The following is a 27,324-nucleotide window of genomic DNA, read 5'->3' as shown; positions in this document are numbered from 1 at the left end:
CAAAAGTTGATAAATTACTGTTTGGAAATTAAAGAGGGGCAAATACAGCTCTAGATTCACAGATGATGAGAATCGGTGCCCTGGGGGGTAACTGGCCTGCCCTGGCCAGAGATGACTGGCCAAGCCCCAGATGAGGAGGACAGTGAGTGGAGTAGGCTTGGAGAGTCCTTGGTGCTCCAAGGGGGTCTTCTTTATTTCATTTGCCTCCCTCACAACCTCCAAAGACAGCAGCATTTAAAAGATGGGCAAGGCGGGGGGGTACCTGGGTGGCTCCGTCAGTTAAGCACCTGACTTCAGCTCAGGTCATCGTCTTGTGTTCACGAGTTCGAGCCCCACGCCAGGCTCTGAGCCGATTCTCTGCCCCTCCCCCACTTTCTCTCTCTCTCTCTCTCTCTCTCCCCTCCCCCCCGCTCAAAAATAAATATTAAAAAAAAAATTTTTGTTTTATAAGAGATGGGCAATGGGCCTTGTAGGTTAAATCCTACATGGGCTTAGCAGAATTTCAGGATGCAAACAAAAAAGTCCCCTCCCCCAAAAGCTACTGTCTGAGAATCAGAATCCCCGGCTCCTATATCCAGAGACACTGGGCCAGCTTTCTGAACCTGCAGGGTGGTGACCATACCCTGGAGTTGCACCCAAATATTAAATGACATGACGTATGGAAGGCAGGGGCCCCACGGTGGCTAACCCGGAGAGTCAAATGAAGTGCAGCTTCCCTCCCTTCGCCACGAAAAGCCTGTCTCGTCCTTCGCCTACATCCTCTTTCTCAAGACAGTTTGCGAAGATCCTCAGCAAACTGGAAGTACCTCAGGAGAAGTGAACATTCTACCCCCTGTTTCCGAAACACCCAATTCTACTTCGATTTCCCCCTCAGCATATCAGGCGACTAAAATCACTGACGCTGCTGTCACCAAAGGAAGGGTCTTTGAGCCCACGTCTGACAGCCGACTTTGTCAACACGGCACTCGGGTGGCGTTGCGGCCATACCTGGTAACTGTGCTGGTTCACAGACCAGAGATGCAAGTGGCCTCTGAGCACACGGAACATGCAAATACTGACTGCCACCCTGCTAGCCTGGCGTCCCTCACCTGCATTACAGTGACTCTGACCGTATGAAAAACAAGTGACACACATGGAAGGAAAAGGGGTGGGGCAAACATGGGAAGGTCAGGTAATATTCAGCTACTTCGAAACACAAATTAGGAGAAAAAAAGCAATAGAAGGCTGCCTTAGAAGTGTTCCATTCGTTTTTAAGCAGTATTTTGCAATGATGTGAGGCAGAAAGGAGGTTCTAAGAGACTGGAGGATGGTTGATCGGGAGTGGTTGCTACTGACCTGCCCTAGACACCGGCCTAAGAAGGGAATCCCACCCACGTCCTGGGGTCTGGGTGCTCTCTCTTTTGGGGGTGAGTGCCCCAGGCTCCTGTCTCCAAGCTGAACCACCATCCCACCAACCACGCTCCCAGAAACCTGAATGCACTGTGCCTCGATGTGGGCGCCACAGGATCAGCATGGAGGAAAGCCAGATGGAAGGTCTGGGCCGAGCCTGGAGCACCAAAATGGCAGCCCCTGACCTGGGAGGGACCCGGGCTCTGGATGCAGAGGGGAAGCCAAGCAGTACAGGGAGACCGGGACCTGTGACTGGGATGGCCAAGCCACGCATAAAAGAAACTGGGGCAGCAAGAAGAGGGAATGGGGCAAGAGAGGAAATCAGAACGTCTGAAGGGCCAGTTAAGCCACAATCCCACAGAATTCTCCTGTCATATCCTCCCGAAGTGTTGGTTAGGACAGTGGGTGACCAAGACAGGAAGAATAAAGAGATTTTGCGACATGGCTTCCAAGAGGAAGTGTGAACGGTTCCCAGGGATTTGGATTACCCCAGAGTGTCCTAAAGTAGTCTGCGGTCCCTGGGGAGGGGCTCAAGAATCGCCTGTCACTGGAGCCACGGATGTCCCGAAGGCCGGCTGGCGGGCAGCAATGGTACCCGTTCACCAGACCATGGCAACTACAGGTCCTTCTTGGAGGTAAGAAAGATTGCAAATACCAACAACTCATGTAGACAGCACAGGGAACACCAAGCCAGATATTGAGATAATGCATATCCGGTTAAAAAAAAAAACAAAAAAACAAAAAACCCCACTATCTATGAGTTCAGATGCCACATCTGGTTTGTTTTTATCATTGCCATTTTCCCAAGTTTTCTGAGACCATCCAGCAACCAAATAATCCACATAAGTGAGTGAAAATGCCCACTGAATAAACAGTAAGGAAATGCTTTTTGACTGAACTGGCAAGAAGCGAGGGTGTGGGGGAAGACATAACACTCAGGGTTTTGTCTCTCAAGAGAGCGCCTGAACGGGAAAATAACCAATTTTGTGTGATTTAGTTCTGTTGTGAAAGGGGAAGCCGCTGCCAAATGCACTTCGGTTCTCCGCTCTTGCCTAATAGCAGATATCTGAGAAGCAAGGTGCCAAAACTGTAAACCAGAACAGATCTTGAAATTACCTTTCTGAATAAAACCAAAAGTTCAAAAAGTCAGAAGAGCTGGCACAAGCTCAAAAAGAAGGAACAAATGTAGCTAGGAAAAAAAAAATAGCACTGAAGCAATCTGAGTGTGCTTTTGTGTCTTGTGAGGACCAGTAGAGGAGTGGAGCAGAGAGCAGGGGGTGGGGGTGGGGGGGAAAGGCAGGGGTGGGGCTTGGGGGCTGACAGGTCTCCAGCATCAGATACACCTCACCTACCAGCATCGCCTACATCCCTACAACTCATTCAGCTTGATACAACTTTGCCCCTTTTAAGGTATCTTGAGACCGTCACTCCAACCACTGAATTTTTTTTTTTCTTGAAAAGCTCTTGTGATTCTTCTAGGCTTGAGCTGACGTCAGTGTGGCATGAGCTCATCTGCATACCCTGTGCTGGTGTACAATGAAAAAAAATCATCTTGGCTTGGTGGTGAAAGAGAGAGGGAGCCAACTTAACAGTGATCCTGTCTAAAATAATCTAATATTGCACAAAGGTTTGACTATAACTCAGGGGCTGTTTGCAACAGGCATGCTGAATCCCAGCAATTATTAACCTGGCCAAAGTCAAAAAGTAAGCTAATAAGGGGAGCTGTTATTCCAAAAGCATAGGGTTTCAGTTTTGCAAGAGAAAAAAATTCTGGAGATCTACTGTACAATAAGGTGCACACAATTAACATTATTGCGTGCCTAAAAATGGCCAAGGTGGTCCATTTCATGTGTTTTTGTTACAATAAAAATAAATAAAATTTAAATTTCTAAATTAAAAAAATATATAACAATGTATATAGGCACTAATATTTAATGTACTAATTAAACTGAATTTCCTATCACAAAAAGAGAGAGAGAAAGTGAACACGCTAGCTAGCTGATTTCAGGCTCCTCTTTAAGTTCCAAACAAAACAGATAAGGAGAAAAAATTAAGGCTGGAAAACCCAAACTGGCTTACTTTCTGCTACAATCCACTGATACTTGCATGGCAGTGTCAGCATTTTCACTTCATAAATCTTTTCTTGGTAACTTCCAGAAAGGTGATTCAAAGCTACCAGGATGACTACCCCGGAGCAGGCGATGGGGTGACGTCTGCCCCTGCCTTGAGTTAGACCCTTATCACCTCTTCTGCCCAGGCCTTCTGCAGAGAGTAAGACTGATGCATCGCATCATGGCTCAGGTGCCCGATGGAGCCACCACCATAATTAGGCGTTGTGTTCTGGTTTTGACTAGCTTACAGAACTTTAGACTAGCATGTGAGTGGGCTCCCAGTCTAGGAATTACCATTTTCTGTTCAACCAGCCCTTCTGTATTAGTTGCTGGGGCTGCCTTAACAAAGTACACATACTGAGTGGTTTAAAACAACAGACTCTTATTGCCTTGCCGGGGTTCTGACGGCCAGAAGTCCAAAATCAGGGTATCGGTGGACTCCGTTCCTCCCGAAGGCTCTGGGGGAGAAGCTGGACCATGCCTCTCCCTGTGGCTAATAGACACATCATTCCAATACTCCAGTTTCTGTGTTCACACGGCCTCCTTCTTGTAACAGTACCAGTCACCGTACGTCATACATGAGGGACACACCTTACTGCAAAATGACCTCATCTTAACTAAATACATCTGTACAGACCTGTTTCCAAATAAGATCACATTTTGAGGTACTGGGGGTTAGGATTTCAACATTTCACGATTCAACCTGAAACAGCTTCTCAAAAGATGACCACCAACCAGCAGAATCAGCATCAGCTGGGAATTTGTTTAAACTGACAATTTTCAGACCCACTGAATCAGAAACTCCGGAAGTACACCCAAAAAACGTATATTTTAACAGGCTTTCCAGAAGATTCTGACGCACGCTGAGGTTTCAGAACCACTGTGTTAAACCACATTGTCCATTTTTTAAAAAATCATTTTCGGGGCTCCTGGTGGCTCGGTTGGTTAGCCATCCGGCTTCAGTTCAGGTCATGATCTCACGGTTCGTGAGTTCGACCCCTGCATCAGGCTCTGTGCTGACAGCTCAGAGCCTGGGGCCTGCTTCGGATTCTGTGTCTCCCTCTCTCTCTGCTCCTCCCCTGCTCATGCTCTGTCTCTGTCTCCGTCTTTGTCTCTCTCTCTCAAATAAATAAACATTTTAAAAAATTTAAAAAAATAAATCATTTTCAATGATTTTGCGTGTGACGTTCGATGACAGCAAGTGTGCGTCTTGCCCTTCTGGGCTGCCTCTGACTATACCTATCACACACTGCTTCCCCCACAGTGGTGACCAACTAATACTGCTGTGATAAAACAGACTGGAGTCTCAGGTCACAGGTCACATGTGGCCCTCAGACAGGTTTTATTTTTGTTTGTTATGACTACTGTGAACTGCCAACATTAAAAGCCTAGGCTACAGACTTTACTTGGAAAAAAAGTTGCAAGATTTGGCAGCACAAGATCCAACATTCCACGTGGCAACAATCAACTGATTGGTGGCTGCCCACGGAGGTGAGGCATCAGGGTTCTGGCTGAGTCACAGTCCCCACTATTCCCGATGCCTGACCAACCGCGAGGCTCCATGCACATGATACCTGCTCACATATCGTCCCTCTCTGGCCTCTGCGATTGGGCTTGAACCATATCTGGCCAGAGGAGAGTTAGGGAGAAAAATGCATCACCATCTACAGCCTGAAATACTTAGCTGTTTCTAAGCGGCAAGTTTAGGAATGAAATTCTAGAAGCTGGTGGCTCTGATCAGCACTGACTTTAAGTTCTGAGAGCTTAGCTTCCCTTTCTACCAGGTAACAGAAGTTATGAAGTGACTCAAACACTGACGATCAAAGTTTTAAAGTGGCTTGCCCATGCAACAATGCAGGGTGAGTAATAGCACAGTAAGAAGAGAGTTTCGTATTGGCATGGCTTCATTAGGGGACAGTGGGACATAGAGGACATGAAACCTAGATGAGACATCACTTAACGCCTTTGTGTGCCTGCTGTGCTGAGCAGATCAGCTATGAAACAAATGATTCTCCCCCGTAAAACAACTGGAGAAGCTATTATTTAAAGCTACTTTCAAAGCTTATAAAATTCTTTTATACACACACACACACACACACACACACATACACACACACACACACATTTTAGAAGGGGAGTGGCAGAGGGGGAGGGAGAGAGAGAGAGAGAGAGAGAGAGAGAGAGAGAATCTCAAGTAGGCTCCGCTCTCAGTGTGGATGGAGCCCAATGTGGGGCTCAATCCCATGATGCTGGGATCATGACCTGAGCCAAAACTCAATCGAATCAGCCACCCAGGCATCCCATGGTTTACAAAATTGTTTAAGGGCAGATCCTGGGCTAGGATTTGACAACTTTGCCTTTGACACAGACACCAAATAGTTTCTTTACAAAGGACAGAAAAGATGCCATTTCTGTACCTCAGCCAGGTCATGGGAGGCAGTTTGCGAAAAGGGGAACTGAGTGGTGGTTTGGGGTCTCTTCACCGCAGCTGTACGGATGGGCCTGGAGTTTGCAAGTGACAACTCACACATACAAGTGTAGTCAGGGACAAGTTTTCAAGGAGGGAGCAAGCTTCACAGAAAGCCTGAATGGAAGCGCTACTTACCTGGGAGATCATCCCAAAGCAATCAATCGGATAAATACATTCACCGAAAGAGTATTGAAGCAGAAGATTCAGCCAAGTAGCTACTATCAAGTCACATGGCTCTTTTCTCACAAATTCTTAAAGTTGATTCTCTCCTAAGCCACCCTATACCTCAGCATTCTTAAGAAAAAAAAGAGGGGATGTAATATGTCACTGATGGCTAATCTTCCCTTAAAGCTATTAGAGTTTAGAACAACGATAATTTCCTCAAAGACAAAGATGGCTGTGTCTTCCGGGCGGACCTAATGTTTTGAGGAATCTATTAAAAATTAAAATACTTCTTCACAGCAAAGTACATATACAAATGGGGCAGGCTTGTGATACTTAAACATGGGTTACACTTTCCCTCTGACTGTGTCAGTCAGCGTTCTCCAGAGAAACAGAACTAGTAGGAGACACATATATGTGTACATGGAGAGAGAAGGGATTTATTCTAAGGAACTGGCTCACATAATCATGGAGACTGACAAGTCTTCAGATCTGCAGGGTGAGTGGACGGGACCCAGCTAGGGACCCAGGACAGCCAATGGTTCAATCCACTCCTAAGGCAGGAAAAAGCCAATGTCCTAGGCTCCAAGGAATGCCCTCTTACTCAGGGTAAGGTTCCATTTAGTTCTATTGAGGCCCTCAACTGATTGGGTGAGGCCCACCCACCCAGGAGAAGGCAACTGGTTTCTTTCAGTCTACAGATTCAAATGGTAATCTCATCCAGCAACACCCTCACAGACACAACCCAGAATTATACTGGAACAAATGTCTCCCGACACCCCAACTGACACATAAAAGTCACTGACACTTGCCAGTGCGGGCAGAGCAACTGGGACTCCCATCCTTTGCTGAAGGGACTGCTATCCGGTGCAGCCGCTTCAGGAAACAGCTCAGCACTTTCTTAGAAAGTTAAACACGCAGTTATGTGTGACACAGCAATCCCACTCACGGCTCATGGGTATTTACCCAAAAGAAATGAAAACTTAAGTTTGTACAGCAGCCTGCAAGTGAATTTTTATAGCAGCTCTGTTCACCATCACCAAATACCAGCAACAACCCAAATGTTCTTCCAGGGGTAAATGGACAGACAAGCATCCACGCAGAATACCACTCAGCAGTAAAAGAGAGCAAAGCACTCATGTATGAATCTGAAAAGTAATGTGCTGAGTGAAAGAAGTCTCAAAAGACTGAATATTGTCCAATTCTATTTATGGGACACGTTTGAGAAGACAGAACAGCTCAGCGGTGGCCAGGAGGTAGGGGGGCGGAAGGTGTGTGTGACTCTATAGGAGTAAGACAAGGAAGCCTGTGGGGTAATGGGACTGTGTTGAATCCTGATTTGGGTGGTGGTTACACAAATCTAAACATGTGTTAACTTCCACAACCCTCCCCCGACATCAAATTTACGGTTACAAGATTTTTTAAATTGTGAAAATCAAATGGTAAAAAAAAAAAGAAAAAAAACCCTATATATCACCCAATTTATGCATAGGATAAATGGACCTAACGGGAAATGTCTACAGGATGGGGTCAAGCTGAATCCAGAATGTGCACGGGCAGGTGGGAGCCAGAAGGGTTCAGGCAGCAGCCAACAGTTCAGTGTATAGAGAAGATAAGAGACATTCCTGAGTCACTGCATACAACCTTGGAATTCTCTGAAAAGGCAAAACAGCTGTGATTTGTAATGTTTTTTTCCCCCCGGGAATTTTGTATTCATGGTCTCTTACAACAGCCTAAAGAGAGGAAATGCAGGCTTATGGATGGTCAAGGACTGGCCTGGATTTTGATCTCAGTTCCGTCTGGTTCTCGAGAGTCACCACACGAAACCGCAGCGAGGATTACACTCTGACTCCTCTCTTTTCTCTGCTGTCCCCAGCAGGGCCCCTTAATCCCCTATGTTCTTAAGGCTCTGCTCTTCCTTAAAGCAGGAGTTTTCCATGGAGAGAAGGGGGATATTTTGTCCCCTAGGAGACATGTGGCATTGTGTGCAGGTGGGTTTAGTTGTCACAGACAGTGGGCAGGGTGCTACTGGCATCTACTGGGCAGATGCCAGAGATGCGGCTAAACATCTTACAATGCACAGGGCAATCCCCTGAAACAGAATTATCCAGCCCCAAATGTCTCTAGGGCAGAGGTTGGGATCTTCTGTTTGAACGGAAGGAAGGAAACATGTTCACGGTTCACTGTGCTAAGTATTGTCAAATTCTTAATTCTCGTATTTCCTCAAGACCCTGCTGAGATAGCTATTATTAACCCCAATTTCTAGTTAAGAAAGTTGCTGCTCAGACCCACTAAAATACAGTGCCCCTACACCAGAGACAGATGAGAATCTGTGGGCAGCCCCAGGCCCCTCTGATGGCAAAGCCCAGGGAGCCTGCAGTATGATGCCCTCAGGGCTAGGCTGGGCCCTCCAAAAACTTCTTTCCTTCCATCCCTTCCGGTCTAGAAATCGCCTCCTAGCCCTAACTGGTCTGCAAACAAGGGGAGCTGTTTGGCTGGCCCAGGGCAGATGTGAATTCGGGAGGACCCAGGAAACGAGTGGAGCCTGGCATCACTGAGAACCACCCAGGACTGTTTGTCCCTTTGTCTTCTGCTCCATCCATGGCTCCTGCCCTCACCTCCATGGGAGCAGCCCAGAGACATCAGAGGCATTCCCAGCCAGGTTCTCTTAGAGAGCTTCCTATCTCCCACCCCTGCCTCCTCCAGCCTGTCTCTTCAGCAGGAGAGGAGTGGGGCCCTCAAGCAGGGGTCTGGGAACAGACAGATACAACACAGAACAACAGGCTGAGATCAGTTTCCCACAATAACATCCTACAGGCAGGGCCTGCCTAAGAAAATAAGCAAAATGCTTTAAAAACAAGTCCTATAATCACCTCGGGGTGATTATGGCTCCATTTTACCCTTTTATATAATCAGTGTTGACAATTCCAACAGCTGAAAATGGGGGTGGGGGTTAAAATCAAGGGAGGTGGAAGAGAAGTAGAAAAACAGAGGGAAGGCAGAGGAACAGCGAGAGGAGAAAAAGAACATAAGCTTAAAGTTTATCATAAAACTCAGCAGACAGATGGCCTCATGACACAGGAAGAGGAGCCCCAAGATTTGGGGGCCTCTTTGCAAGTCGGGCAGGACCACATTCACGGCAGCTGCTCTTCAGCGTCATTCTAGGAAACCACAGCCAGGCCTCAGGGCAGGCGGTTCACGCTTGTTCTCGAACTAGGCAAAGCAGTTATTTCCTGAGGCTCAGCGCTCGCCCCCAAGCTGTCCAGCTGCAGGGACGCCAAGGGCTGAGCTCGACCCACCCTGATCCCCACCCCATGCCTCCTCGGCCCAGCCACAGCCACAAAGGCGGCACTCACAGTTCTAAAATGAGGATGACGTCCGTCTTATTCTCATAAACCTCATGGAGGGTGATGACGTTGGGGTGCTGGATCTCCTTCAGGATGCTGACCTCCCGCTCGATGTCCTCGCGGCTCACGCCCCGCCGGCTGGATTTTGTCCTCCTCTTCTTGATAAACTTGGCGGCATATTGCAGACCAGTGCTTTTCTCCCGGCATTTCTTCACGACTGCAAACTGCCCACTGGAGACAGAGGAGGAGAGGTTACAGGTCACTTCTTTATTGCTCACTGGAAAAGAGAGGATTTGAGCAAGGATGTGGCATGGGGGAGGAGAGGCTGTGGAACTGCGAGGAGGAAAGTCCACAGTGTGGGAAATTAACAAATTAAGCAGGCATATTTCTTATGACATTTTGGTTTCATTGAACCTGTTTCTTTATGAATAAAGTTGCAAGCAATACAAATTCTTTTCTTGAACTATAGTTTATTGAATGGGTTAATAACGTGCTTTTCTGTGCTTCCTCCCTCCCTCCTGTTTCAGATTCTGGGATAGCAGGAAGGAGCTCCCCGACCTGACCTCCTTCTGACAAGCCTTCTCCTGTATGGCTAGGAAAACAAGGGATCAAGACGGGGGAACTGAGAGAAAACTACATAGGGCCCTGCTTTCAATGACATATTTCTAGGACCAGTATTTATCAGTTGAAACATCCAGAACAACAATGAAAGCTATTTGTTCATACTTCAGGGATTGTTAAGCCATATATACTTAACATTTGTCAGTGGCTTTTCCAGCATCACACACTTCCCTCCTTTCCCAAAAATATCTGTAACTAGGGACCCTGCACTTCTGGGGAAGCTGACTCTACCCCCATATATAGATATGCATAGGGTGACTGAGGTTAAGCCAATCAGTGTACTATATCTTCCTGACTCCACTGACAGGCACACGACCTAAGTAAGACCTTTTGGAGAATGCAGAGACAAAGACCTTTTCTGAGACTCTCTTCTGGATGTTAACACTTAACTATATGACCCCAAAAGCCACTTCCAGCCATCTTAGGACTTCAGGAGGAGGTCCACTCTTGGTTTAAAGCCAACCATCACAGAGGCAGAGCCAGTAGAAGAAAAGAAACCAGGTTTGTGGTAACACTGTGAAATGGCTGGATCAACCCTACCCTGAAAGCCATCTGCCCTTGGATTTTTCAGCAACAGAAGCCAATAAATTCTCTTTACTGCTAATGCCAGTTTGATCTGGGTTTTCAATTTCTTGCAGAGGAAAGCATCCTATCGATATATCCTATGCCACAGCATGTAACCAGAGCCTCCTGCCTATATATAAAAGAGTACAATAACAGGGGCGCCCGGGTGGCTCAGTCGGTTAAGCGTCCAACTTTGATTCAGGTCATGATCTCTCGGTTCGTGAGTTCAAGCCCCGTGTCAGGCTTTGTGCTGACAGCTCAAAGCCTGGAGCCTGGTGCCTGCTTCAGATTCTGTGTCTCCCACTCTCTCTGCCCCTCCCCTCCTCTCCCCCCCCCCCCCGCTCTCTCTCTCAAACAAACATTAAAAAAAAGAAAAACATAAAAAAAGAGTACAATAACAGAACTTAACATAAAATAATAAAATAAACACATAAGCAGGTAAAGTCTTGAGAGGTAAGTAAGCTACCCTGAAAGTAACACAAACACAATACGCACACACAACACAAAACCCCTTCCCATGTCAAAGCTGGCACCCACACTTCTTCCCCAGAGCCCACCCATGACAGGATCTGTGTATTTCTTGGCAGGTGCTGGTGAAATGATATGTAGAAAACTGTCACGGTTACTTTTCACTAGCTTTATTCTCACATGAAGACAAAAGAGAGAGAGAGAAAATCAAATTAACAGTAACATTTCAATGGTAAAGAAGGGACACTTTACGTTACTCATTTACTTTAGCAGCAGAGGTCAGCGAAGAAAAACACATAGTAAAGGATTATTTTTATACCACTGCCAAATTTTTGCATGACAGGTTATTAATACTCTCTCTCCCCCGCAGCAGAAGAGCAGAGAGGCTGAAGAATAAATCACACCAGAAAGCTAGCACCAACTGACTGTAAACTCACGATCCTAAAGAGCCATGGGATCTGTTATGACTTTATTACAACATTTTCTGGGTTTTCTGAAGAGTAAAGAATTGGGCCTTCTCTCTCTTGGAGGGTGGAGGTGAGCAGCAGAGATGGGACTTATGAGGGAAAAAAAAAACCAACAAAACAGCTTGACTATAAAACACCCCTCTCCCAACCGAGTACCCCCGAAGAGGTCCCCGGATGCAGGGTGGGACAGTGCCCTGGCCCAACCCGGGACCTCCAACCCACAGGCAGCTCGTGCTTCCTGGGGCTGGGCCTGTGCGTGCCTCTCACACGGTCACTGCGACTTTTCTCGGGGGCGGTCAAGATTCAAGGTGGACTCATTGGTCTGAATCATGGTGCTTTAAAAAACAAAACCAAAAAGCCAGGCAAGCCACAAAGAACTTAAATGCGAGCCTAAATTCAAAGACTATTCCAAATGTGTTTTTAGTGCCAAATGTTCATGGTGACCTTTCCCCCTTTTTAAAAAAAAAAAAAAACTTTTTTTTAACGTTTATTTATTATTGAGAGACAGACACAGAGTGCCAGCAGGGAGAGGTAGAGAGAGGGGGTGACAGTGAATTTGAAGTAGGCTCCAGGCTCTGAACTCACAGAGCCCGACCTCACAAACCGAGATCATGTCCTGAGCCGAAGTTGGTCGCTTAACCAACTGAGCCACCCAGGCGCCCCGACCTTTCCCCTTTTAACTATGGGAAGGTGAAAGCATCAAGGCCTGCCCATGCTAGCGACTGGGCCAAGGTGAGGCACTCAGAAATCCACACGTCAAGGCCAGGAGTGTGTGAATCAGGCCTAAGCTGACCGCGCTGCCCCCATCTGCAGCGACATATCTGGAACCTACTCCCTCACCAGACAATTGATCCCTCACTCACACTTCTGGGTCCCCTGAGGGGAAAGCAGGCAGGGATAAAGGCCAGAGGGTGGGAAAGGACCCCCACCCAAGAGAAGATGTGATTTTAGTGCCCACGGCCGCGGCTAGTGTCCTGACTAACCTTGGCTGCAGGTGGTTGAGAGGGTGTGAACTAATTTTGAGGACTACTCTTCTAGACTCATCTCAATGCTATCTCTTTAAAGACACTTTTCCTATTTATCTCCAACTACCCAACCTCTGCCCGCCCCCCACCCCCACCATGCTCCGACTGGTGCTTTCTCCGGCACCTGAGTCCACGGAGCACCTCTGATGCTTTCTGCCTGTTTCTTGCCCATTTCCACCCTTCCCAAGAGGGCAATTCCATGAGAACAGAGGCCTGTCTGGCAGACATCTCGTCCCCCGAGGCAGGGGATGCAGAGCTCCTCCAGGAGTTCACGCAGGATGCTTATGTGCTGCTCTTGACCTCTGAGTCTAGAATCCTAAAAACTCGAGGCGTTACCTGAAGACGCGTGCCTGTAATTCGGCAGAATTGTGTGGGGCTGGGAGCACAGGGTGCCTGTCTGAGCTGGTTCCCCAACCTACTAGTTGTATTAACTGTGGACTTACATCTGACTTAACACTCTCTGCCTCAGTGTCCTTATCTGCCAACTGGGTAGAATAACAGCGCCTACCTGGGAGGGTTGTTGGGTGGAAAGGAAGGATTAAATGAGCCTATAGATCATGGAAAGTGATTAGAACAGTACCTGGCAGGGGTGTCTGGGTGGCTCAGTCAGTTAAGCATCCAACTTCGGCTCAGGTCATGATCTCGCGGTTTGTGAGTTCGAGCCCCATGTGGGGCTCTGTGCTGACAGCTCAGAGCCTGGAGCCTGCTTCAGATTCTGTGTCTCCCTCTCTCTCTGCCCCTCCACTCATGCTCTGTCTCTCTCTCGCTCTCTCTCAAAAATACATAAACATTAAAAAAAAACTAAGAACAGCGCCTGGCAGTATTAAGTCTTCAATAACTGTTTTCTATTATTAACCTTCGACAACTGGTGCTACTGTCATGAGCTTACGGTTTGTGCTTAAAAGCCCAAAGTGCCACTGGTGCTGCCTTCAAAGTATCACCTCTCGCGGTGCCTTGGCTAGCCCGAGACCCTCTCAGAGGTGAAACATTCTCTCCTTGAACAAACCCTAGCCAGGCTCCTCTAAGCCCTCTGCTCAGTGACACCCCCAGCTTGGCCTATAAAGACTTGAACAAACATTAACATACTCAAGGCTGCATCCCTGAGATGACTCTAGCCCCCCCCCCCTTAAAGTGCCTGCGGGAGAAAACACAAGGCTTCCAAAAGAACTGACCATTTCTTCCAGAGGACACCTGAAGATAGGGCTCCGGTCTCCAGCGTTGGGGGGGGGGGGGGGAGCAAACCCAGATGGGTTTCACATGGATCAACCCCCCTCCGGTTATTTGTAAGTTTTCAGTGCCCTGACTGTCCTGAGCCCCTGCTCACGCCCCTCTCCAACCCCTCATTCTCCCTTTAAAACACCCAGTCAGTCACCTCTGCACAAACCAAAGTTCGTGCACGTCACACTGGACCCTTCCCTTTTGTGACAGTACGTTGCTGATTAAAATTGGTCCTTTCCACTTTAACCAGTGTCCGGCTTTGTTCATCTGTGACAAGAGGACACACTGCGGAAGTAGGCGTGGTCTGGCCGACCCAGGTCCTGGCTTACGCGGCTCCGAGGGCCACCCCCACCCCCAATCTCCAGGCTTCTCTCTGAAAGCTCAACCTTCTTACCCTCTGGCCTGAGGCAGTGTTCCCTATTTTAATGATTTGCAATTCACCATGAAAATGTATGCTTTAAAAAACAAAAGAAACAAACTAAACAAAGTATCACCTCTCAAAACTGCTGGGGGAAGAGAGCCCTAAAAAGAAAATGAACAGCACAACAGGGCCGTACTGTGTTTAAGTGTGTAAAGCTACGGGCAAACCTGGCACCTGGCTTCATCCTCCAAACACAGCATCCCTGCTGTCCCCACCCCCGCCCCACGTGGAGGGCGAGCTGCTGCCCACAGCAGCCCGGGAAACTGAGTCACAGCTGAGGGAGGGCAGGCAGGAAGCCCACGTGAGGCTACTGGGCCTTAGTGTGCACTCGGTAACTCGTGCCCGGAGCTTTCACAGCAGATCTCCTCCGGCAGGGAGCAAACGGAAGCCAGACCCCTCGGAGAAGAAATTCTTTTCTAAACACTGTAATTTGCTTCACGAGGACTAATTCGAACTGGACTGGCAGTTAACGGCTGCTCCTGACCTCTCTCTTTCCTGGGCAGCTGGCCCTCAGCACACCAGCTGCCACACCCACTCTGGGTGGGGGGGGACAGTTCCTCTTCTCCAATCCCCCTCCCCCAATAAAACAATTGAAAAAAAGGACTCATTTGGGCTTTTTTGGGCCAGGGCTTCTCAATCATGGGATCCCAGAGAAACAACCTAATAACAGCTGCCAGGGTGAGCTCCGGGCAGGGAGGAAAGTAAATGCACACAAAGGAGCAAGGCCACCTGCGTCGCCCGTCGGGGGGGGGGGTTGGGGGGGGGGGATCGATGGCCTGAGCTCCAGCTTCCCTCCTGTTACAAACCCCGCAGGCTCCTCCGTGACTGACAGCCCCACAGACGGCTGCAGCGATGGTCAGTGGGTGGTAGAAAATCAGTGCATACCTGCACATTTAAATTGACAAAACAGAATACGGGTTGATCCTCGCTTTTTGCGGGATCCATATTTGCAAATTCACCTACTCGCTAAAATGCACGCGTAACTGCATAATCAACACTTGACAGTGCCTTCACGGTCATTTGTGGATCTGAGGTGTCCAACATGAACACTCCCAGCCGAGGCAGATCAAGGGGACATTCCGCCTTCCGTCTCAGCTTCTGTACCATGTACACATGTCCTCTTAATGGTCTGTTTAGTGCCATGTCTTTGCATTTCTGCTTATTGTTGGTGATATCACTATTTAAAATCAGCCCCGAAGTGTGAAGTCCACTGTTCACAGGCACAGAGGCTGTGATGGCCTTACGGAGAAAACACGTGCCACATAGATAAGCTTTGTTTGGGCAGGAGTATCAGCGCTGTTGGCCATGAGTCCAATGTTAAGGAATCAACAATACATATCACAGAAGTCCCTTTAAGCAGAAACACACAGAAAACAAGGTTGTGCACTGATCCGATGACGGAAATGCTACGACCAGAGGCTCACAGAAACTTAACCCTGTATTTTCTCTAGAACAAATGGGTCAGTATTCGCTAACTCAGTGATTGTGGTAAAGTCACAGAATATCACTACACCGCAAATAATGAGAATCCGACTGGATGTTGTTTTTAAAAGATGTATTGGGGTGCCTGGGTGGTTTAGTCAGTTGAGCGTCCAACTCTTGATTTTGACTCAGGTCATGATCCCAGGGTTGTGAGATTGAACCTCGTGTCAGGCTCTGTGTTAAGTGTGGAACCTGCTTAGGATTCTCTCTCTCTCTCCCTCTTTCTCTCTCTCTCTCTCCTCCCTCTGCTCCTCTCCCCCCTGTGCACGGTCTCTCTCTCTCTCCCAAAATAAATAAATAAATAAACAAACAAATGGATAAAATAAAAATATACTAATATTCTCTGTCACCTAATAACTAACAGAACAGCCATCCAAATTAATTTTGACATAAACACTTTCGATTAAATGTAATAAACACGTATTAACTACCAATGGCCAGACTATACAAAACCAATGAGACACATCCCTACTTTAAAGAGTTTGATACTAAAAAAATTTTTTTGATTCAAAAATAATCACAGATTTTATTAAAAGGAGAAAACTTTGGATAAAAGGAGCAAAACTGCAGAAAGAACAACTTGACATCTAATGTCTTTGACTCACTGGTATATCTAATCGAATCACCTTGTAGTCACTCGAAAACTACAACCAGAATTCTATGCAAGGAGCTTTACACATAATTACCTCATTCATTATCACAACCCTATGAGATTCATATCATCATCAACTCTTCCGTCAAGGAAAGAACCAAGCCTTAGAGCGATTTTTTTTCTACTCCTCTCAAATCTTTCAAGCAAGTAAGTGCCACACTTGAGAAGTGAATCCCAAGTGTATTTGCCTCCAACACTCTATCCACTGAACCTCGCTGCTGCCCTGGGCTTGTGTCCATTTGGTTTGAAAGACAGGCCACCGCCCTGTGAAGTTACAGACAGGTCTGGAAATCATTCTAGGAAAGGGCTCTGGGAATGGGAGGCACAAGAGAGGAGGATTGTGGTTAAATATGTTTGGGGAGTGTGGCCTTCTCCTCCCCACTGAAAACTCATTAAGTGTTTTAACCAATGAAAACCACTGTTTTAACATGCTCTGAAGTTCTCTGCAATAAAAAGCAACTCGTGTTTGTGTGTGTGCTTCAGAAGCCCTATACTGACAATTAGCAAGAACCACAGAAGGTTCTCAAGGTCAGCGCACAAGGATGGCAGGCACACATTTGTGAAGCAGGTGGGTTCTGATAGGTCCATGTAGTGCATTAAAAATAAAGCTGTTGAACTTTGTTTAATTGAGTCGGGTTTGATTTTCAAATTCATTTGTCTGTGGGAGTTTTGCTCACTTGGGGAAAGTTGACATCAATGTACAATGACAGAAGCGTCACATTCAGAATGGAGAAAGAGCAACCCGGCCCCACGTGACGATGTGTTCTCTCCCTTTGGGTGGGCACCTAGCCCAGGATCTAACATTTTCCTTGTTGACCTTGATCTAGACACCACATGAGAACAAGTTCCCACCCAGGAAGGGGGGTGCAGACTTTTTTTTTTTAAGTGGCTAAAACAGGGGCACCTGGGTGGCTCAGTTAGGTCAGCAACCAACTCTTGATCTCGGCTCAGGTCATGAACTCACAGTTTCTGGGACTGAGCCCCACATGGAGCTCTGCACTGACCGGGAGCCTCTTGAGATTCTCTCTCTCCCTCTCTCTCTCTCTGCCTCTCCCTCACTCCTGCGCGCACTCTCTCTCAAAGACAGATACATATTTGAAAAAAAAAATACAGTGGCTAAAACAGCATACAAATTTTTCTTTGATTTTAAATATGCCTCTTCCCAGTATATGTTATTTAAAACATTCTTTATGGTAACTATTGCTGTGAATTCCCTCTATTAATGCTGAAAATAGATCTGGTTTCAATACAACAGATGATAAGCTCCATCTCTCCCTCCTACCAAATCTTTGCAATAAGGTTTCTTTTTTCTTTCTTTCTTTTTTTTAATGTTTATTTATTTTTGAGAGAGGAAGACAGAGTGCCAGTCGGGGTGGGGGGGGGGGCGGGAGGGTTGGTGGGCAGAGAGAGGGAGACACAGAATCCGAAGCAGGCTTCAGGCTCCGAGCTGTCAGCACAGGGCCTGACACGGGGCTCAAACCCACAAACTAGGAGATCATGACCTGAGCTGAAGTTGGATGCTTAACTGACTGAGTCACCCAGGCACCCCTGCAACAAGGTTTCTAATTAAGGCAAAATATTTTCTACTTTTGAGTTCACGTATCAACCTCAGCACAATTTTAGTGCTGGCTTATGGGTCATTTGCTTTTCTTGAAGAGCTGTATTGAGAGAGTGGTAGTGGCTTGAATCCTGCCTGAACACTGGAATCACAGGTCTTAAATAAGAGATGAGGTGACAGAAATTATTTTTCAAGGATGAGTTAACATTTATGGCAGGAGAAAAGACCCCAAAGCGTTTACAGACTAATGGGAGAGACGAGCATGTAACACCAGAATACAGGAAGGGCCATAAAAAAGGACGTGGCCACTCTGAACCACCCCAGGGGAGAGTGTGAGGTCAGGAGGCCCAGACTGTGTCCTGAAGGTTGAGCGCCAGCCAAGGGGTGAAGAAAGCGTGGAGGAGAATGTGTGGAGGAACAGTGTCCAGGAGGAGAAAACAGGAGCTGAGTCAGGGAGGCAGGAAAGAGTCTGTTCATATTTCTGAGAGATGAGGCAATGGTGGAGAAGTGGGCAGGCCCCACAAACTGGGCCATGCTCAGGATACAACAATGCCACCCCTAACTTTGCCAACACCATGGGAAAGCAGTGACCTCTCTGAGCCTCAGTTTCCCCATCTATGTGAGGGTAATGACAACACAAAATGAGGCCATGCATGTGAGTGTAAGCTGGGTTCTCGAACCACATCATGCTAGTGTAAAGGATGAAAATTAACAAGATGTCTCAGCTTCAAACTTCTCAAAGGAGCCCAGAAGGCATTGTTTCAGCAGCTGAAAAGCAGCACCAAATTTCTTTTTGGCATTTTTCTATGCAACAACTGTGCGATCTAAGTACTAAATCTCTATGCCTTTTTTCTCCTGTTTAGGACTCAACCATTCTGGATGAGGCCTATTTGATTTGTCCCCTGTGGCCCCCAAAGGACCTTGTGGCTTTGCTTTGATGCTGAAGTTTTTGTCTGTGGCAAAGCAGTGGGAAGCAAACCACCCTTTGTGAAGATGGCCTCGGTCAAAGATGGCCAAAGATGGCCTTCCAGCTCACATGCTCTCCCGCAGTGTGACCTTGTCTCTCCCTATCATGAGGTGGATTCTCATCCTTGTCCCCTGGAATCTGAGCCTTATTTGACCAATAGAATGCAGGAGAAATGATTCTGGGCCTTCTGCCTGGTTCTCAGAGCACACACTCTTGGGTGCTCCCACTTGGAACCCCGCCACAATACTGGGAGAAGCCCGGGCTGTGTGGAGAGGCCATGTGGAGGTGTTCCCATCAACAGCTCCCTCTGAGCTGACAGCAGCTTTAACAGGCTGGCCAAGTGAGTGGCTATTGAACATCTGGCTCATTGAGTCTTCAGACGGTGGGGCACCTGGGTGTCTCAGTCAGGTAAGCGTCTGACTTCGGCTGAAGTCATGATCTTGCAGTTTCTGAGCTCGAGCCCAGCATTGGGCTCTGTGCTGACAGCTCAGAGCCTGGAGCCTGCTTCAGATTCTGTGTCTCCCTCTTTCTCTGTTCCTCCTGTCATCATACTCTGTTTCTCTGTCTCTCAAAAATGAATAAATATTTTTAAAAATTTAAAAAAAAGTCTTCAGATGGCTCCAGCCCCACCCAACCACTTAGTGCAACCTGAGAGACCCCAAGCAGGAATGCTCAGGCAAGCCACAGAAGCGTGAGAGATCATAGCAAATTGCTGGTTTATGCTTCCATGTTTTGTTTTTTTTTTTTGGGGGGGGGGGTTGTTACACAGCAACGGACAGGTGGGACAGCCAATAAAATATTTCGGATGGTGGGTTTGGCCCATGACCTAGAAAGCCGTGTGGAGGAAGGACTCGATACTGGGGGGTGAGAGGCCAGCAGGTGACCGGGATCCCAGACCGGCCTAACGGGAAGGCATGGGAAGGCACAAGAACGCCCAAGCCATGTTGAGCGCAGGTCCCACCCTGAAACACAGAACCTACTGCCCCGACAAGACTCAGTGCACACGCTGCTCCCTCATGTCCACGTGCCCAGGGAATTCCCACGGTGACGCCGCCTGGAGATGAGCGCATGTGAGGAGAACGCACGTTGCCTGCCCGGTGGAAGCCTCCCCTTCCATCCCAGCCCACCAGTGCCCGGATTTCAGCAGATGATGACAGCTAACCCATCCGGGGACCGCATACTTCAGCACCAAGTTCAATTCCCTTGGAAGGCTTCTGGGTGCGGCCCACACTCCGAACTGCCTCTCTCTGCCCTTTGAGAAGCTGCACACGACAGGCAGGCAAAACACTTTTTAGAAAAATTCAAAGCTGGTGATGCTGCTGCTGATGCGGATAGTGAGAGTGATCAAAAACACACAACCCCTCAAAAACTATTTGACATTGCTACCGGGGCTCGGTCAAAATGGCACATGATTGGAAGAAAGGGGTTCCCCCAACCAATGAGAAAGTAGCGCAGGTTGCCAGGGTACGGACAGGGGAGGGGCAGAGTTTACCAAGGGCATAAACACCAGCATGTCGCCCCGGGAACCAGAGCAACACAGGAGTCAGGAGTGAGATGCAGAACTCGAGGTGACGCCTACGGGCGGCCAGGAGATGTAAAAGCAATGCAGCAGGAGGAGGCCCGGGGCAGAGAGTGGACCCCTTGGGAGAGCACCCTCCTGGAAGCCAGGACCACACAGAGAAACCCACGCCCAGGAGAAGACAGCAAAAGCCTGGACCCAAGGCAAGGGTGGCCAAGGATCTGGCTTCTAGCAGAAGCACGGTGCTGCCGGTGGGTCAAAGAAGCCAGAGTATCGGGCGGCTCGAGCAGCCTCCTTATAATTAAGGAGTTAGCAACCCCAAGCAGGTGAGGACTCAGAAATAAGAAAGATTAGAAAATCAGCAGTGCATGTTTTTACTCATCCCATTTGTCCCTAGGACACCTCTCTGGACGGGGAAGGTCTGAGATCCATCTGGAAGAGAGTTTCTCAAATCAAGAGATGCTACTCGGAGAAAGGGTTTCACAGCCAAGCAGGTGAGGGAAAACTGTGTGAAGAGGGTCCCACAGGTCTGTATGAAAAGACTCAGCTGACTGCTGTCTCCAAGAGCGGGTATACAGCATTCAACGTTTCAGAGGCTTTCGGCCAATAACCACAAAACCCTTTTGTGATTGTTTTGCTTGTTTTTGTTGTTGTTGTTTTTGTTTTGTTTTTTAATTCTTTTTTTAATGTTTATTCACTTTTGAGAGACAGAGTGTGAATGGGGGAGGGGCAGAGAGAGAGAGGGAGACACAGAATGTGATGCAGGCTCCAGGCTCTGAGCTGTCAGCACAGAGCCGGACGTGGAGCCCGAACCCACCAACCATGAGATCATGACCTGAGCCGATGTCGGACGCTCAACGGACTGAGCCACCCAGGCGCCCCTTGCTTGTTTTTTGTCATGGAGCATTTTGAAGTCGCATTTTCTTCGGAAAGTTTGCTTTAGTCTTCTCTCCCAGTTAGTTTCTTTATCAGAGCTGGGACTGGACTCTGTATGCACAGTTTCCCTTTAATTTTCAACACAGAGCCACACTCTGAGGTTATTTCCTAAGGCATGGCCCCGGTCAGGCTGCTTCCTCCTTGGTGCCAGGCAGCTACGTGCAGAGATGGCACTGGGAGCGTTCAGACCCTCAGAAGGGTGGGGGCCCACTAAGTCAGGCCGGGGCGAGGAAGCCGCCCACCGCTTTGGGGTGGCTGTTCCTCTGCCTCCTTCAGGCTGTTGGTCTGGCAGCTTAGAGGAGACAGGCAAATGCACGATGGTCTCAGTCCTGACACAGGCCCAGTACCATTTGAGACGAATTTTTCTCTTCTTTCAGGTGGTCCATTGGGTTGGGTAGTTTTGATAGGAACTGAGAGCTGGCAGGGGAGCTGTGGAGGGTAGAGGCCCCGAGGCAGGGCGCAGTACTATTTGCCGGTGGGTTTATTTTTTTTATTTTTTATTTTTTTTTTAGTTAACGTTTATTTATTTTTGAGACAGAGAGAGACAGAGCATGAACGGGGGGGGGGGGCAGAGAGAGAGGGAGACACAGAATCGGAAGCAGGCTCTAGGCTCTGAGCCATCAGCCCAGAGCCCGACGCGGGGCTCGAACTCACGGACCGCGAGATCGTGACCTGAGCTGAAGTCGGACGCTTAACCGACTGAGCCACCCAGGCGCCCCTGCCGGTGGGTTTATAGGACAACTCCTGACCCTACTCCACTTTGGACCATGGGAGCCACCACCAAAAGGGTGTGGCAATGACGGGAAGGAGCCCTGACCCTGCAAACCTCTTAGAGTGAGTCCTCAGCAGCCTCGCGGGCCCTTGATTTACACGCGCCTAGAAGCAATGCTGCCATCTTGTTCTGGGGGCCCTTCCTTTGGTTACTGTCACTTGTGGCCATACGTCATCTTGCCTGATTCAGATACGGTCTGTGACTTTTGGAATTTGTACCTCACAGTGACGAACAGGACATCTCCATATAACAGGGTTGCGAGTGCTCTGTATGATGGACAGAGGTGTGTAGAGTGAGTGGGGGCCCCGCTCTAGCTGAGGGCTGGGGGAGAACTCCACCTAATCCACTCAGCACCACCCGGGCTACCAAACTCAGGGCTGGACACAGACATGTGCTTGGTGTTTGTTTTTTGTTTTTTTAAGCCGAAGGGAAAGGAAGGAAGAAAACAAGTATCAGGACAGTGCCATCTGATACAATCTAAAGAGAACCTTCACCAGACAAATAAAACAAACAACAACACTCCAAACATTCGGTCCAAATATAGTTAAGTCCCACAGTGGGACCAGGATTGCCCTTCGAGTCCAGTATTCTGGAGAGTACAAGGCCCTTATAAGGAAAGGGTGTCATGCCAGGCCAGGATCAGCCCTCCCATTTAATCAATGGTGACCTCGACAGGTGACTGCAGACGTGGGCTTCCCGCCCCCAGAGTGTGTTCAAACCACAGTGGGGGTTTGGGTGCCCTGCTGAGACTCAGAGGGGTCAGTCCCTTATTTGTTCATTCTGACTTCGGCAATGCTTCCCCTGGGATCAGTCCCAGTGTTTGTTCACCCTGATTTTGTCATATCATCCCTATTCAGCTTCTGGGCTAAAGTGAACTGGGTCATAAGGTACGATCTGTCCTCCAGGCAGCAAGCTCCTCTCAGGGGGAAAGAGCTGAAAAAGAGAGCAGTAGGTTCATATAACTTTATGGGGAAAGAGAAGAAATACAGGAGCTGAGCTGAAGTCCCTTCTCCCGTGACTGAAAAAGAAAGTCAGTTTCATTCATGTGGAGATTCAAGATAGGGAAAGCCAGCCAAAGGTAACATGAAAAGTAAAGTTCAGCCGAGACTAATGGGCACAGGTTGTAATTGTACAACCATAGCACCCAGTTGCATCGAAACAACGAAGCTTCCAGAAACTGTGACAGTCCTCCCAGACATGGACTCTGCCCGGTTCTGGAACATGCGAGACGCTTCACAAAGATGTCTGGATGTTTGCACATCTTCCTTCTCAGCTTAGGTAGAAGTTCTATCTGCCTGTGTGCTTTCACGGACAGGTCTGGTAGACGTGCTGCCGAGGGGAGCACGTCACAGGCAGGTCTGGGCCCCCCTCCCTCCGCCATGCTTTGTCATCAGAAGAATTAGCTCCGCCTTATCCCCAAAAGCCAGGTCTATATTGAGGAATATGGACTTGAGTGACCTTGGAAGAAATTAAAATAAGCTTGGCATCATGTGACTTTCGGCACAGCCTGAGGACCGATGTGCTTGGGAGACGCTGGACACAGGCCTGTCTGGCTCAGGAGACTGACTACAAGGGAGGATAGTGGCTTCTTCATGGTGTTTCTTCCCAGGGCCTGCAAGAGTCCCGGACCCAGGTCTCTAAGAGGCACTTAGCAGTTGTCTGGCTCTCGGCCCGGCCGAGAGGAATCCTTTCCACAGCGCTCTTGGCCAAGTCCTTTCCCGTGATGCCTACAGATCCATCACCTTGGCTCTGAATCAGGTGGGGACTCACCTCACAGAGGAAGTCTAGGGAGAGGAGAAAACAGGCACTGAGGGGGTCACTTCAGGCCAGCAAGGAGAGGCTGGCGGGGAAAGTCACTGCTGGAGTTACCTGAAGAGACAGCCACGAAGATAAAACTGAAAGATGATAAGTTAAGGAGAAACCAGAGCTCCCGGGAAGTCTGAGTCTCCCCTCAGGGGAAGCAGAACACCCTGGAAGCCTGCCACGTGGGCTGACCTCACCCCTGTGATCGGACCCGAGCAAGCACGAAGCTTATTATCAGAGGCAGGGGAGGGCTGTGAATCCCACGGCCAGGAGACCCAACACACAGATGACGTCACTTCTCCCAGGAAGTGGGGTTTCTGAGGCGCAGGTGACACTAACCAGGTCTTAGGTCAAACACTACAGAAAATGAACACACCTCGCGTGTATGAGGTATGAAAGTGATACCTCCTGAAGCAGGGATTGCAAACCCATTCACCTTTCTGTGTGTGTGTGTGTGTGTGTGTGTGTGTGTGTGTGTTTGTGTGTGTGTGTGTGTGTGTGTTGGGGCGGAGGGGGGGGGGCGGCGGGGAGGAGTCACTTCCTAAGAAAATGTGGAATCTGAATTCAGGGGGAGCTCTGTCTTATGAAAACACAAATTTCTGGCAGGCAGGGGAGGGAGGTATTGCAGAACTGAAGGGGGGCTGACCTCTGCAAAGGCCCCTGTCGAGGTGTGGTGGGAAGTCCTTCCTTAGCTGCCTGTGGCGTGGGGGGCTGCGGGTCCCTGCTCCCCTCCCCACACCCATGGCCTCTGACTCTGCAGAGCCTCCCCTGAGGGCCTGCATGGTCTTACCACTCCGATCACCAGCTTGTCCCTATATGCATTCCCATGAAAACAGTTTAAAGATCCAACCACAATTCCCAGGCAGGTAATGAGGCCCAAAGAAAACAAGGGCTACGGGCCTGGAGCAACAAACAATCTAACGCACTCATGATGCCCTAAGGCAGGCGCACCACCCCGAGCCACTAGTTTAGGTTTTCCACTCTAGGTGCTGGAGCTTCTAGCCCAACTCCAGAAGTGGCTTCTAGCCACTCTGGGGCTTCTAGATCAACTCCAGAAGTGAGGGCTGCCCGTCTCCGCTAAAGCTGGGTGGCATCATGGCATCAGCGAGCTCTGGGAGGGAGTTGGTGCTGGCTAAAAAGCTGTAAAAGGCCAATACATACGATTTGAAGGTTATTTTCCGCTTAATAGGCAAGTGAATGGCACAAAAAAAGAACCCATGTTTCCAGCTAATCAGGAGTCATTAGGCATTTATGAGAGCTCTATCACCAGTTACTTTGGAACCACAAAGAAGTTACACTGGGCTTACCAGATGCACTTCCAGAAGTTACACTGGGCTTACCTACACTGCACTCTACCAATAGATGAGCTTTAAAAAAAATGTTCATATCATATTTGTGCATACGATTTTTATGCAAATTAACACCCCAGAACCTACTATGGTGCATTCGAAAAAATTTCTGAATTAATACAGTTGACCCTTGAATAACACAGGAATTGGCACAGCAACCCAACCCCCACAGAGCTGAAAATCTAAGTATTAACTTTGACTCCCCCAAAACGTAACTATCAATAGCCTACTGTTGACCAGAAGACTTACACACAGTTGATTCACACGTTTGGGATATCATATACGGGATTCTTAAAGTAAGCTAGGGAAAAGAAAATGGTACTCAGGAAATCACCAGGAAGAGGCAATACATTTCTAGTACTGCATCGTATTTATTGGGGGGACAAAAAAGCTCACGCATAAATGGACCCACACAGTTCACACCTGTGTTGTACAAGGGTCGGCTGTGCCGGTTGACTCAATCGCCTTATCTGTCACCTTAAAACTATATGCTGACTACTTACCTATGGAAACATTTATTTCCACTGAACCTCTGGACGTGGTTGAACAGTTGCTCCAGTAATTAGAAATATCACAAAAGATGTCCATTGTTTGTTTTAAGAACATTCTAGCTCTGGGCAGTCCCTGTGCATTCACTTTTCTCCAGCATTCACCAGGCTCCAGCCATGTGCTAGGTCCCGATTGGCCCCCTAGGAGTTGCCCACCTGCCTCAGAAGCTCGTCAAGGGGACAATCAGTGTATTTGATCTTGTACACTCATTTGAAAACCAAAGGTATATTATAGTCTTCATATGGGCTACTGATACCTAAGGGAATTCTCCCGGGCTCCTTGGAGCTAAGGTCTCCTCAGGGCTAAGTGCTTTGCATAAGCAGATGCCTTATGCCATAACTTTAGGTAAGTGGGCAAACTGAAGCACAACCTAAATATTTTTTAAATAAGAATTTTCCATAGTCATTAAGCAATCTGTAACTGGCCCTTGAGCAATCAATGCAGTCTGCAAAGCCCATGAGGTCAGATTTCTAAAGAATGGAAAATGGGAAGGCAAGACTCATGATCTTGTATGAATACAATAAAACGGCACACATTATTCAGGAAGCTCAAATAAACTAAGCTTTAAGAAAGAAAAAAACAACAACACATAACAGAAGATGGACAGAAAAGGACTAAGAGTGGCTGGTCAGAGTCGATGGTGTGATAGACATGTAGGAAAAAAAATGAATTCTTTTGAGCTTCCATTTTTTTCATGTGTGGGGTCAACGAACTTTACTCAGGAAAGGTGGAACTAACTAAAGCTTGAGTTTAGAACAAAAGATAATGAAAGATTGTCTGGTTGGGCATTTACAAGAAATTCAAGTCTGCAGGTCTGAGCAAGTCAAACCCGAGGGTGGCCGAAGCAGTCTCAAATCTTTGCTGGCAATCTTGGACAAATATTAAGGAATGACGCTATGCTGATGTTCAAAAGAGGACCAAACTGGCTCTGTTTTTTAAGATCAATCAGCTTGTTCATTAGTCTCCAGCAAAAATTGAGAATCAATTATTGATCAGATGAATTAAAAACAGCAGGTGATCAACAGCACAATCAGCAAGAACATTCTCCCTGCCTCTGTTTGGGTTGGTAACAACACAGGCAGGAATGGGAAATAATACAGACCAAAAAAATATTTTGATTTCCACAAGGCCTGTGACATAATTCTTCACGATATTTTTGTAGATGAAATGGTGAATCACCATGTGGCAGGCGAGAGGGCTCCTGAGTTTAGCACTGTCCTAGATAAGCTGTTTCTCAGTGTATTAGATGAAGGCATACTTACTGCATTTTTTAATAACCACTCTAAGAGGAATGACTAGAGAACTGATGGAACCTAGGATCTAAATTATCCCAGCTGGCTGAATAACCAAACTCATAAGAGAGATAAACAGAAATCCCTATATCTAAGTTCAGAGAAATTCACCTCACACGACAGCAGCTCATACAGAAAATACCTAACTAGTTGATCACAAATGACACAAGCCACATCCCTGC

General features: G+C 47.9%; 1 protein-coding gene across 6 annotated transcripts in view; it reads right to left on the bottom strand.

The window, feature by feature from the left end:
• DAPK1 (death associated protein kinase 1) overlaps nucleotides 1-27,324 on the bottom strand; it is a 188,793-nt gene that overhangs the window by 79,256 nt on the left and 82,213 nt on the right. For all 6 annotated transcript variants that reach the window (XM_042963702.1, XM_042963700.1, XM_042963698.1 and 3 more), the window contains exon 3: nucleotides 9,489-9,710. In XM_042963702.1, coding sequence (XP_042819636.1) covers nucleotides 9,489-9,710 — 222 coding nt within the window. The remainder of the gene's footprint in view (nucleotides 1-9,488; nucleotides 9,711-27,324) is intronic.

This window comes from Panthera tigris, chromosome D4, assembly GCF_018350195.1.
Source record: "Panthera tigris isolate Pti1 chromosome D4, P.tigris_Pti1_mat1.1, whole genome shotgun sequence".
Classification (NCBI taxonomy): Eukaryota; Metazoa; Chordata; class Mammalia; order Carnivora; family Felidae; genus Panthera; species Panthera tigris.
Note: the sequence above shows the minus strand (reverse complement) of the source record. Positions and strands in the feature narration are given on the sequence as shown.